This window comes from Synchiropus splendidus, chromosome 1, assembly GCF_027744825.2.
Source record: "Synchiropus splendidus isolate RoL2022-P1 chromosome 1, RoL_Sspl_1.0, whole genome shotgun sequence".
Classification (NCBI taxonomy): domain Eukaryota; kingdom Metazoa; phylum Chordata; class Actinopteri; order Syngnathiformes; family Callionymidae; genus Synchiropus; species Synchiropus splendidus.
The window spans coordinates 54,535,989-54,550,191 of record NC_071334.1 but is presented as its reverse complement, the minus strand read 5'-3'; the positions used below and the strand labels follow the sequence as shown (position 1 = coordinate 54,550,191).

General features: G+C 41.5%; 1 protein-coding gene across 1 annotated transcript in view; it reads right to left on the bottom strand.

The window, feature by feature from the left end:
• Positions 1-14,203, bottom strand: part of brinp1 (bone morphogenetic protein/retinoic acid inducible neural-specific 1) — a 126,371-nt gene that overhangs the window by 86,166 nt on the left and 26,002 nt on the right. The window contains exon 2 of the mRNA XM_053846978.1: positions 895-1,162. Within this exon, the coding sequence (XP_053702953.1) occupies positions 895-1,112 (218 nt within the window). The 5' untranslated portion in view covers positions 1,113-1,162. The remainder of the gene's footprint in view (positions 1-894; positions 1,163-14,203) is intronic.

Here is a 14,203-nt window from a genome sequence, read left to right as displayed (position 1 = left end):
CACAGTTCGTGTCGGAAGAATCAGAAGGGACCAGGGAGCAGTGGTGAGTTCCCGAAGCAGAGACACGGCAAAACTGATATTCCTGAGTAGTTACTCGGAATTACTTGCATTTCAGCACGGTGGAATTAAAGCTGCAAACAACCAAAAGGTGTGAAAATACGGGATTAAAATTGGTTTAATGTAGATCATTTTGCGGATTGTACTAGAGATTAAAGCATTGCAGGGTGAAATTCATGGGTGCATTTACTGGAAATCTGACATATGATGATACTGAAAATGTGAAAGAGCTGATGAAACAGTGATCCTTATCTTTAGCCACATAAATTTAACAGCAATATTATTTTAATCTCGTTGTACCGGAACAGGTGTGCGCATACACTGCTTTTAAACTGCTCAATATTCAGATTGTTCATTGCCATTGTCTTTTTCTGGACACGCAGCGGTGTCAATGATAATTACAAGTCGCAACTATGTCACTCAATCGTCAAGGTGGAATGTTGGTATCTGTAGACATATATAAGTGCAATAATACAAGAACATCAATAAAATAAAAATGTACAAATGGAAGAAAAAACAGTACGGAATTAAACAAAAAAATCGTAGTAATAATAGTAGTTTAAAAAAAGCAGTGCAGTTTTAAAAAATAAATAAATAAATACATTTAAAAAATTGGTTGGAAAAAAATATGTTGCTGATAATCTTAACTCAAATATATATTCTATTCATAACATACGATATGCTAAAGCAGCTCCTCAACATCAGAAAACATAATGTACCTCTCGGAAAGAATGCACGCACGGCACAGCTTTTTGCACCAGCATTTCAAAAATAGAAAATAGCACTCCCCCCAAAAAAGCCCGGCAGCACCAGTACACAAGCCGAGGGTGAACTTACCTATAAATTTTATATCTGGTCGTAAATCCTTGGCGGAATCTATCCACAAAGGACAGATAACTCCCAGAGTGGTGGAAAGGTCCACGGTCAGAGATGAGCCAGTCATACTGTTTGGCGACATGCTGCTCAGTGGCCGACGGGTCCTGGCGGGAAGACTGAACTGTTATATGGTCCCATATAAACAGGAAGCAGATGACCTCAATAAACCTCCAGTTCATGCTTTTTCTTAAGCCGCTCTCTGTTCATTCTCGCTCCATTATGTGGAGACCTGATGGGAGAGAAGAGGAGAGGGAGAAACACAAAAGAAGAGCTGTTAGATGACAAAGTCTATTTTTGCTCCAAGAGGCGGAGGTTAATCCTACAATGCTGAGCGAATAAGACTCGCCCTTGACATTGTCCCTTTACAGTGACATGTATTTATTTTCCACACATTGTTCACCAACACTTTTTACCAAGGGGACTGTTATCCTTTGCAGAGGAGCACATCTCCAGCCCTCCAGCTCTAATTGCTTCCTTGATACAGTCTGACAAGGTTAGGCTGCTGCTTTATGATGTGTTATGACACCCATCCACTTATGTGGGAAAACAGCATTTCCCTTTCCCCAGCGGTGTCAATTACAGTGGCAAGAAATGTTCAACTATTAACTCGCAATCGCATGAATTGTTAAAAAATAATGTGGAACAAAATGCCGTCGTTTTCGTCAAACACAAAAATAAGCTGTGCAATTCCAGCTGGGGTGTCTGAGACAGTAGTATTGCTGCTGTGCTAAATGCCTTGGGGAGGAACCAGAGAAGACGTCTTGTGATAACTCACTTTGGTTTGGCTTTGTCATTGATGCCTTATTTAGTCCATTAATAACTTCTGCTTTGTGCTCCTCCTCCTCAGCCTCCCCCCATCTTAACCTACGGTGATCGACCTCCCTCTTCACACCTATCGTCTCCGTGCTGTCTTTTTACCACCTTAAGGAACCACATTGGTTTAGAGATGGAATCTTCATGAAGCCTCAATTTCATAGCCCACTCGATGTCACGCTCTGGAGCTCCAATCTTGGCTATTGGAACAACTATTTTTAATGAAGGCACACATCATCTTTAAACCAACCTATGAACACAGCTTGTCTTTTTGGTCTCCATTTACCTGGTCTGACCTTTGCCAACTCTATTCATCCAAGTGCCTGTGGAAACATCGTGAAAGGCATATTTGACACCTCCTCCATGAAGGTTGGCGTTTTCTGTCAGCCCACAAATAACCTCAAAACGGAAACCAAATTTCATTTCTTCCAGCATTCATGACTGTCAAACCTAATCACCTATTTATGTATTTTAAAGGTCTATTTTTGCTCAACATTACCTACGGAACTGGATACAGACAGAGCCTTCTGTATGTACTCTGCCTTTATGATGTCCAGGTTTCTGAATCTCTCCACAAGGCTTACAGACATGGACCACATGGAGCCTCAAACCGTGAAGGCAGTGTTGCTGTTACTACCCGATATGTTGCCCTAATGTGACACAAAGAAGACATGAGAAAAGGTGGAATTTCTCCATCCTCCAGTTGCGATATATTTAACATTGATCATTTTTGTCTTTAGTGCAAGAAATACGTTCACTGCTTCTTCCACGCAGCTATGACCAGCCAACCACAAACTTTCAAGTTTGCAGTTGATGGACCGCTGAAATCAGCCAATGACAACCACCTGGGAAAGAAGCACAGCAAATGTAGAGTATGAACATGAGTGCATACAGTCGGCGTGAAGTCTGTTCAACTGATTTAGTGGCCAAAAATGACCAACAATAAGATTTTTGAAATTTAATAATGAGGACGCAGAGCAGCGCGCCGTGTTGCTCAAGCCACGCATCGCAAAAATGACGGTTCCATCACCTGAAACAATTCCACCTCCCACCTTACGAAGAGTATATTAAGAGAAACCACTGGCACACAGGAAAGGCTTTGTGGTCAAGTTAGAGGAACATCAGCTTCATTCCGAGTTGCGCTGTACGTCGGATTGGATCGCCCCGACTGTGGCGCTCCGACACTTTGATCACCACGTGTCGAATGATCTTGGCAGTCCTAAAATCATTGTGAAATCAAGACATCTGGCATGCAATATCGACATGTCAAATTTGGTCCATATCGTTCAGCCCTACATGAAAAGATATGATCAGTGATGGTAACATTTTTCGATCGAAATGGACGGGTACAATTTTGTATGTAATTTTAGCATAAATGGGCCTTAAGACTGCATATAGTCTCAAAATAGCTAAGCACATGTTTATGTCAAAGAATGACGGAGAAGTCAGGAAAACTGGACTTTCAATTGTAACATAGGGAAGATGAAAGACAAAAAACATAGGTGGGTGGTGTCATTTGGGGACGTTGGCACTCCTTAGATAAGGAGATAAGAAATGGGGAATGGCGCTCTGATGAGGGGCTAAGAAAAATTGTCAGTGAAAATGTTGCCATCATGAGTAAAGTTTAAATATGACTGATCACGACTTGATAAGACAAGAACAATTCAATACTTAGTACAGCGTGTGATGCCTATTCATGCATTCGAGCTCGCTGGCTCCAACCTTGCAGTATCCTCTCCTGAATTAAATGTGTCATATCATCCCTTTCTATATCCATTTTCTTTCATTACTGCAGTTGTTAGTTGCTTAGTAAGGAGAGAACCATCGAGATCACTTTCATTTCAAAAGTGTACCTCTTCAACTATTCATTTTTTGGTAATTTATTGTCATGTTAGTCCCTGGGCAAATTTCCTCAATTTGTTTTCCAGTGCCTCCCTCCCATACAGTGATGGAAAAGCAAAGATTCATTCTTCCACAAAGTTCATTTAACTTTCATCAACTAGATTTTATTCATATTATACTGAAGTACGATTTGCCACTCTGAACAATAAACATGGCGTAGCACTTTCCATTCCCACGTTTCAGGTGGCGACCACTGCCAACACTGTGCTCTAGAGCTACAATATTGGCAGCGTGAGAGCATAATAGCCTTTAAAGTGCAGTTGAATTGGATTGCATGGGCATAAAAGGCAAGATGAACGAAACATCCAAACAACGTTGAATGCCTCATTAAAGTGAACACATCTTCCGAGGCTCTGACCCATATTAGGGGCCTGGGAATCAAATGAAGTCACTTAGTTAGCCACACAGAGAAGATTTTCATCAGTCATTTTAGAACTTTGCCCTGTGGCCTTGGAGCTCCGTGTGCCAAAGTTCTGTAGCATGCAAAAAAAACATCTTCGTCATGCTTGATTAGATAATTGCACATAAAAGAGCAGCGCAAATTTAATGGTTTTAATCTTTCCTGTGCAAAACGGCGACTTGCTGCTTAATTCTTAAAGTAGAAAATGTCTTTGTTGAACGACTGAATTGCTCATCTCAAGTTTATGAGCAAATTTTGATTGATTCTTTGACGCTTCATCACTGACTGGAGGGAAAAAGAAACGACTAATTACAGTGTAATTACAGCACCAAGTGATGGACAATCAGGTCTAAAACTCTGATTTCCACATCTGTGCTCTGAAACGTAATACGCTAATTTGAAAAACAACACCTACTGCTGATGAGGCTTCATGACGCCTCATATTTGGCACTCATGAGGCGACACTCTGCTAGACAACGTCGTCGGCTTGCAGCAAATATTTTAATAACGCCTGAAATTGTTTTCAACCCAAGGGCGCCACACATTCAGCTCTGAAAATGAGGTTCGTGAAGCTTCATCAGCCCATCACAACTCCTAATAGATGTCATTCTGCAAGGGAAATCATTTAATGTCCACGGTTTCAGTTTGAATGAGTTTCCAGTAATGCATGTGCCACTTCTGTACTTCTATGTCCAGATGATTCTGTCATGATTCCGCGTATTTCTTTGGTCACTTGAGTCCTGTTTTTGTTTTCTCCCTCCTTTCTTCCTGTTCCTGTGGCACACGGCTGGAGCCAGTCAACCCCTGATCACCTATGGATAAGCGCACCTGGACTCCAGCAACGTGGGCCAGATCGACTCCTCTTGTTCCCGTGGTAAATTGGCTCTCCTCGTTCGTTCTCTCCTTCTGTGCGCTTGTTTGCGTAATTTGATTACTCTGTCTGAAACCCTGGTGCCTGAGTTAGTGTTTTGTTTCTTCCTCTGTTTCCACGTGTGTCCTGGTTTGTTTTGTAATTGTTTGTCATTGTGCTTTTGTCTCTCTGTTTCCAGATTTAAGTTTGTTTGATTCTCCCAGTTCGGTGACACTTTCTGTTGGACTGTTTATGGACTTCTGCCGGTTTGGTGACTCTTTGATTTTGGACGTTCTGACTTCACTTTGTTTCTCCCGGTTCGGTTACGCTTTCTGTTCTGGTTTTATTGTTGTGAATAAACTACTGTATTTGACTCGCTCCTGCCTCCTCCTGTGACTTTCATCACTGCACTTGGGTCCCACTCCACGTTTTGACTCACAACAGTTTCGCTAAATGATTTGGGCAAAGCCAAAAACAATAAAGCAGGGAGTGCCATCTAGTGGGCACTGAAAATGAAGTATCGAATATGCTTCATCTGCCCCTCACTTGTGACTATTACTGCCAACAATAATGCTACATAGCGGTCGGCTGGTGAGGCTTCATGAAACAGTGTTCCACTCAATGGCACTCTAATCTAAAATCGTTGGCTTTGACTAAGTATTTCACAAGTAGCACATTTTTTTTTAATCCAAGAGCGCCACCTATCATCAACATCTGAATCTGAAGACACCGTTTCATGAAGCCAGAGTCCATTACTGGTGTTGAGTTTGTATGTGTAATAAGTGCTCACGGCAATTATGCTTCTGTTTAAGACTTTAAAGAGTGAAAATCACATCATGGACAGTTTTAGCTGTTATAAACCCGGCGCAAAGTTGTCCCTATATTCATTTTTGCGTGGTTTACCATGGTTTTCTTTGTAAATCATGGATCACAAATATGTCTTTACATTGGCCGTTTCATGGCAGTCTAACTTGATAGTGGATAAATGCTTCAAGAACATTATGAGATTACATGTCGGACGATGTAGACAACACTTGTGCTCATAAATCTGAATATTTATCAGCCTCCAGCAGAGATTATGGTGCAAAGCCAGTGAATGTGAGTGGAGCAAACCTTGGACGGGATTTTCATCACATTATTGAATGATGAATGAATCAGCTTCTTAAGGCGCTGAGAACAGACCTCTTTGCACGTCACTCTTAATTTCAGAAAGAGGTGATGTGTGCAAGAGATGGGTAAATCAAAACTTATTCAAACAAGTTTTTCATCTTCAGTTATTATATTTGACTGAACTTGAGTGGCACCACATTTAATAATATATATTTTACTGGCATTATAATGTACTACGAATATACAGATGAGTAGACGCAACTCCTCAAAATATGTACATCTTTTATCCATGCGGTTTTGTGTATGAGTCTAATAAGTGCAGTTTGTGTTTCTACTGTCCATAATATTGTCACGTGATGCCGACCAAATATCTCACATATGGATCAAGCTTTCAAGAAATGAGAAATAACAAATAACTCAAGTGAGTTCTGGAAAGCTACTGCCGTCTGCAGGCAACCAGCTCATTTAACTTTAACCATGTCGGGTTTGATTGAGCTGCTTGGCAGAGGTCTGCACTCTCTGAGTGTTCATCTGAGTTTTGAAATGTTTCCTCGGACCTGTTAAAGAATGCCAGGACAATATTTGTAATGTGAGTAGTTGAGAACCCTGGAGATTTCTTGATCTCTCACGGGGTTAGATGTTCGTGTAGCCAGAACATACGAGCTGTAAAAGTGCTGCCAAATTCAGCAAGTCACACAAACAAAACGCTGTGAATCTATCATGACTGAAAGATGTTGCGATGTATGAAGATACAGAGCAAATCTTGGTGAATGTGGGAGAGAAGAAGAAGGAAGATAAGTTTAACTCATTGGTCTTTCAGTTCCTCCTACACAGCCTTGGTTAAAATCCACATCTGCTCGCACCTTATCTTGCACAATTACCAAGAAAAAAAACAATGTGAAAGTTTCTCCATCCTGGCAGTATCACTCCATCACGCTCGCCCGTCAAGTCCCTGCACATTTTTCTGCTGACAGCACTGAGCACTTCGTTAATTAGGGAGTTAATTAGAGCATGGAAACCGTGATATTTGAAGCATTTAATCCTTCCACATTCTGCAGGATTTTCACACACGATTTACCTCCACATGTCCTTGACAGCGCACACAGAATTATATATAAAAAAAAAAAAAGAGGTTAACAAGCGCTCCAGTGCTGCCATGCACTCACTCACAGGGTATTAACCCGGGACCCAAAGGTTGGCACGAAACCACCCTGTGGGCCCAGCGGCTCTGCCACCTGTGGTGACTTTGGTCTGTCAACCCAGGAACCCCCCGCCGTGAGCAAATTTACAGTGCGCTGGCCAAACTAAGGTAGAGTGAATCCTCAACACTTACTTATCTGACAATATTAGCTCCTGCAGCTTCTGCCAGAAAATTCAATTCACCATCACTCAAGAATGAGCTTCCTTCATGTCAGAGCAACATGAGAAAATATGCTCCAGGTATCAGAATCACAATCAGAAAAACTCTATTAATCCCAAGGGAAATTGTGTTTGTAACATGCTCTGTACACAACATATCGCAATAAATTAAAAAAGAAATAATATTATAAAGTGCAAAAAAAAAAAATCTTAGAAAAATAATGTGCAACAAATGTGCCCAAAAACCCTTCATTGTATTTTTTTTCAGGGACAAATTGTATGTTTTTATTGCCACAGGAAGAAAGGACCTCCTGTGGCGCTCCGTCTTTGAGTTGGGCAGTCTCAGTCTGTTGGTCCATGTGCTTTTGTATTGGACCAGGTGCTCATGGAGGGGGTGGGTGATGTATCCATCCAACATCAAATGCACATTTATTTGAACAAGTATGAATCACGTTGATTAAATTATTTAACAGTCTTTAAGCCAAATGCCAAACATTAAATGTGGTTTACTTTTTTTCTTTAAATATCAAAATAATGTAAAAGAAAATCTGTCTTAAACAATACTAACTTACAGTTTTTTAGTATCATAAGGTTTTCTTTGATTCTGCTCCATTCTTAACTGTATTCTGTATATGGGAAACAATATTTCATATTTTTATGTTGTTTCTTATCAACTATTTTTTTGTGTTCTGCTTTTACCTTGCGTTTGAGATGCAATGTTTAGGTAATGTCTGAGAAGTTTGTTGAGTTGGTGAAGGTATTTAAGACATCCGAGAAGTTCAGGTACTACATGCACACATGCATACACACACCGTGTTGCACGTTTTCAGCACACACAAAAAATGCACTAGCCCGAATAAAGTGTTTTTGTTGGAGCGCCAACAGTATTAAAATAGAATTTGTCAAATGTTTTCCTTCACCACGAAAGGTCAGCGTTTGAGTCGCATTACTATCTAAAAGTATGACATCAAAATCAAGCTCTAACACGAGTTGAGCTGTACTCCATTGTCTTAACAAACGCACACATGTTGACATGTTCAATCTACTAAATAAATACTGAGCCATAGAGCCGTTTTAGTGGACACATTACTTAGGTCACTTCCCCAGGATGCTATGTTGAGCGTTACAATGTATGACTTGTAATTTAGCCGATGCTCCTCCAAAACAAAATCACAGAGGTTTACAATGCAGGTAGACTCGGCCTGAGGGCAAACATCGGCTCCCTCGCTGGAATTCGATCCCACGGCCCCATGCTGCATTGTCTTTGCTGCCACACCACAAACAATACTCCAAGGACACAAAAATCTCCATGATCCACCGGGGCATGGTTCATGTATATCGTAGGGCATTTTTTTTGACAAGGAAACTAAAACAAATAACGAAAACAGACACCATTTGTAAATGACAAAAAAGTACTGGACTGGTGTTCTCCCGATGTGACGCTAACTTTGTGTTGGAAACAAACCTGAAACCAACAGCAGGAAATCAAGCGGAATGAAAATGAATTATCCTTCACAAAAGACAGTAACAGTCCCTGAAGCGCTGAATCACCAGGAGCAAATCAGCAGCAGAGTAAATACTCCACAGAGCTTGTGATGTTAAATTAACTTGGGAGGAGATAACACATCCAGTTAACAATTGTTGCTCTGGTCCTGTGAGAATCGTTGTCAGGACGTTTAATGACATCACAAGGAGAGCAAAATAATTGCCACCGGAAAAACAACTGGGATGGCGCCACTTAAGGAGAACACACCGAGACTGCGGGCATCAAAACAGAGGTCAGCCTCAAATCTGTGATCCATTCTTGCTTATATTTCTTGGAATACATTTCATGCTCTCTTAAGCCAGCAATTACATTCTCCAAAAAGGAATCAAAGGTCAAGCTTGACTCACTGTTTTTTTTATTTGCAGTCTGTTCATACGTATTTCCTCCATGGATAGCTGTCGTCATAGGATAAACGTAATACATACATGCACACACTGTGTGCCTGGCTTTAACTACTGTGGTCAATAAAGTATAACACCAGGCGGAGCAAATACTGTATAGGTTTTTTTTTATATATTTGCACAAAGGATCATCTCGGACTCTACTCATCCCCACTATGCACTGTTCTCCCTCGAGCGATCCGGCAGACGGTTCCGTAGCATTCGATGCAGAACCACCAGATTCAGGAACAGTTTCATGGTGCTGTCAGGTTGCTGAACGTTGGTCAATAGCTGCAATACTGTTTATTTGTGCATCTTCCTGATTAGTATTTATCTCATATTTATTTATTTTTAGACATATAGTTTTGTTTTTGGAAACCAGACACCTCAGACTGAAATTTCGTTGCCATAATAAAGTGTTATGTTTTTGTGCAATGACAATAAAGAAAGTCGAAGTCTAAGTCTAGTTTATAAAGTGAAAATTAAAAATGTATTAACATATATTTAGTCAAAATGGTCGCTCCACTTATCAAAATTGCTATCCAAATTAGATACATGAGCTTACACTGGACAAGGCAGCCAAAAAAATGTGAGCCTAAACCAGAAGCCCAATATTTAGCGTTGTCAAATCCATTGAAAAGAGAAGGACCGGAATCTCCAACCCAAAGACACCACCACTCTAAAAGTCTGTTTCTAGGCTATGTTCATTTTACACTTTACATCATTTAATTTCCCTTTCCTTCTTTGTTTACTTTATTACCATACAGTGTATTGACACTTGAGAGCAAATATCTTTCATAAACTAAACTAGCAATTAAATTGTATTAAAATGATCTTTTATTCTGTGATAGTCCATAAACACTGTACATTACAGGGGACACCAGAGTCCTAAAAAGTTGCCATTTCCATCATTTTGGGTTATAGGTTTTGCAGCTGTGTAGGATGTTGGAGGACGCACCACTTGACTTGATCTGGCAACTCCAGAGGGGAACATGTCGAAAGAAGAATATAGTTAAATGCTAAGTTGCAGTCCTCAAACAATGGAACGCTGGAAGAGGCATGCACTTAATTTTGTGACCATAATTACAATACAATAAAGAATAACTTTTAAACCATATTTAAAAGTTCCTCTTTAAATCACAAAAAAAAAACATTTTATGACGTTTATGTTCTATTCTCTTGCTTTTGCCTTGTGATGAGACTGTTCATGTTGCGTTCATGTCCGCAGCTGTTTTGAGAATCTTTGTTGAGCGGCTCCTCATCCGTCCGTTGAAGTTATAAAGTTAGACTCTCAAAAAACCTCTCTGATTCTCTAACTTGAGAAGAATGAGCCATTGCGAAAAGGAAGAAAGAGTCAGAGAGTGAATCGCAGTTACCCTTGAATAATCCTAGTAAAAGAGGAGGATGTCTGCTTCAAGAAATCACCAGACATGGACAAGGGCAGCTTGTTTTCTCTCCTCTCTCTTTAAACAGGCTTATTCATGCTGCAACTCCTCCTTACTTCTGCCTCATTCACCCAAATTCAATTCACATTCCCCTCCCATCTCCATCTTTGCCAAAATGAATTCCCCTCCACCCAGTGTGGGACACTAAGTGTGCCTCTTCATTAAAAAATAAAAAGTGAATAAGAATGGCGAGGCTTGTTCTTCGAATTTGTATTCTAGATCCCAGGCAGGAGAGAGATCAGCGAGCAATGAAGCGTCTGCAGAGAGACAGGTAGGACTCGAAGGACGTGGAGCGAATCTTGGGTAATTCCACATGGCCCATCTATCATTTCCCCATGTGCGATGTCTGCCGAGACTAAGGGACATTCACGATTCAGCCAAGTGATACTAATAGAATGCGGGCAATAACACAGATGGGAACCTAGTTGACTCCTACATGATAAAAAAATAAAAAAAATAAAAACATTTTTTAAAAGGCAACCGATTTTCCTGTGCTGGCAAAGGTCTCCTATTGTTTTCTTCTTGATATATTTTCTTTGGCTCGGGCTTTTAGCTGACATTTTTCAGAGGGTGTTCCCTTCTACCTGAAGCACCCATTTTCTTCTGTGTTAATGGAGACCAGGTCTCCCCCTCACGTAATAGAGCGGTTTGTGGGGGAGCGGCTGGGGAATCCAGCTGAGCTCTGTAGAGGGAGGGTGGTTCCCTCAGACATATGCCACTTCTCCACTGTACCAGTTGTACCTGGATAGAATAGCCTCAATTTTCATACCCTCCTCCAGCCTGGTTCTAGAATTTGGGCCGAAGGGGCGGGGGGTGATGTCACTGTTGGCTGATGTTATGGTGTTGTAAAGAGGAGTTTCACACAGCTTTTCCAGCAAGTAAACAATTCACCCTTTTATCAGTAAAAATGGATTTGAAATGAAGGCTTACACTATTCGACGGACATTTGTAAACGTACCAGCCTATGATAATAACCAGTGCCCATGGACGGGGTGACCCAAAGGTGACCCGTTCCTACTGACGGTTTTGATCACCAAAAGAGAGAAGCATGAACTTCGCCAGTTTAAGGGAGTTGAAGAGCAGGCAGCAAAAATTGAGGGAAATACAGATTTGAAAAATAGAACACGCCTGACTCACTGTACATTTTGGAATGAATAACTTTATTACATAGTCCTTCCAGAAAGGCTTCAGGTGGGAGGGCATCCTGAGGAACAGTAGGGTATCTCATTTGCCAAAATGTGTCCCTAGGACACCCGAAAGTTAAACATCACCTGGCCCTTTTTGCCAGTGTTGCTTCTGTCTTGCACTTGTTACCTGCATTTTGAGTTTTACCTGTAGGTGAGTTGACTACCCAGGGCCTTTCTTGTCTTCCGCAGTGACCAACTATGCCCCCCCCCCGCCCGTGTCCACCTTTTGTCGATGAGATCTGACTTATCTTTGAATTATTTCCCCCAGTTATCTTAGCCAACAGTGACAGTAAATATTGTGCTACCTTTTCATGCATGCTTTGTGTTGACTTCCGTATTTTGGGTCTTGTCAAGCACGTCTCAAAAAGAGTGCTATCCAGGGTAGATGTTCAAAGCTGGCTGGTTGGCTTCATTGTTCTGTGCTCCAAGAGGGTGGAGTGAGATTGGCAGAAGAAAAATGGTAAACCAACATAATCTTGATTATTACAGCTTTACTTTTATGTTCAAAGAGGCGAGCTGGTAATCTGCCACTTTGCAATAACTAGACCAGACAACTAATTTTGTTTGTACTGGATTCTTCTTTGCCACAAGCCTCTCGCCTTCAAAGAAAAAAAAAAAGAAAAAGGTTTGAGCCGGCACTTTGACCTTCAGACAAACACAGCTGAGCAAGCAACACTCTTCTTTTGATAATTAAATTCTACGGCTGGTCACCAACCAATCGGCTCAGGCTCAGGGATCAATGGCAGGTTTTAAAGAGCAAACCAATTCACTAATGGTCAGAGTTATTCCAATTTACCTGCCCGCTGAATTATTGTGTCCAAATCTATTCTGAGAGGGGAAGGAATCAATGGGAGCCGCGTGGGGAAAGAAGAGGCGGTTGCATCTGTCATGTGAAGCGGTGCGAGCCGTGTGCTCAGAGGTGTATTTGAGAGTTGCCTGTTTGAGCGGCAGTGATGCGTCGGCGGTTTTTATGAGCTGCTTCTAAACACGGACTGCCTCTTTCATAAAGCAAGCTAATTAATGAGGTTTCAGAGAAAGCATTAGACCGACCGCTGCGGTTGTGAAAGGAAGACATGTTTGAGAGTGTGCAACATGAATCAGGCACCAAGGGTAAACACACACTGAAAACACTGTAATTCAAAAAAAACAAGTTGTCATTAGTGATGTTTGAAGTGCTTTATTCTCCCGAAGTCTATCATTGGCATCCTGAACTAGTTGAGCGATGATGACAGTCTGATGAAAGGTGTGCATGTGATACACGGGTCTGCAGTCTTCGCCAACAAATTAATCTCCAGTCGCTGTTCAATAAGTTACATTCAAGCAGATTCCTAGTATAAGGTTTGGCAGCTGTGCAAGCTTTGGCACAGTGGGAGCCATTTTTAACTTGATACAGTTACGGACAAGTGAATAAATAAAATCCTCTGCCAGTGCTGTGGAGCAGCAAGACGCCAATGTCACTCCAGCAGTCACCTAAGTGCCGCCACTGCCTCCAGGTGGCCCACAGGAGACATGACACACTGAGGCTTTGTACACCCGTGTATTGTAGCGGACAGGGACTTCTTCCAAAGCCGCCTGGGGTGTTACGTGCATTCTCATATGAATCGTTAGATATCACTTCGTAGGGTACGTTTTAGCATGTTTCTGAAAATGGCACTTTAGCATATTGGGTTCACATTTGTGATTTGTGACAGGGCCATGGTTTTTATTTATTTATTTGTCATGAACCCCCTCCATTTGCTCATTTCCGATTCCTGCTCCCGCTTCTCTCTTCCAGGATTGGGGGTCTTTTCCCGCCACAGACACACACCTGAACCTGATCTCGCACTCATCCCGTGCACTACTTGAACGCCGGTCAGAAGACAATCGGCGTTAGTTCGTCACTTGTGTTCGCCCTGGTATGACCCTCCATATTCGACTCGACATCTTGAACAATTCCTCTCCGGAATCCTGATCTCTTTTTGTTTTCCAGTGTGTCTGTGCCAGCTAAAACCTGGTTCCTCTTCCCTCCAATCCTGTGGACTTTCCTCATTTTCCTGGATTTGTTACTTGCTTGTTGAACTTATTCGACTGTTGTTTCTGTTTTTGTTAGTTTGGACTCTGTCGCCATGTTGTGTTGAGCTTTTTGTATTGCCTTGTTTTTCCTGGCTCCTTCCAGTGTAGAAGTAGAGTAATTCTGTTCATGCTTTTGTTCTTCTCCTTCCTGTCCAGAAGTTGAGTATTCAGCTCATTATTAGATTTGACCTTCGGTTTCAGTCTCCTCCCTGCTGCACTTGGGTGT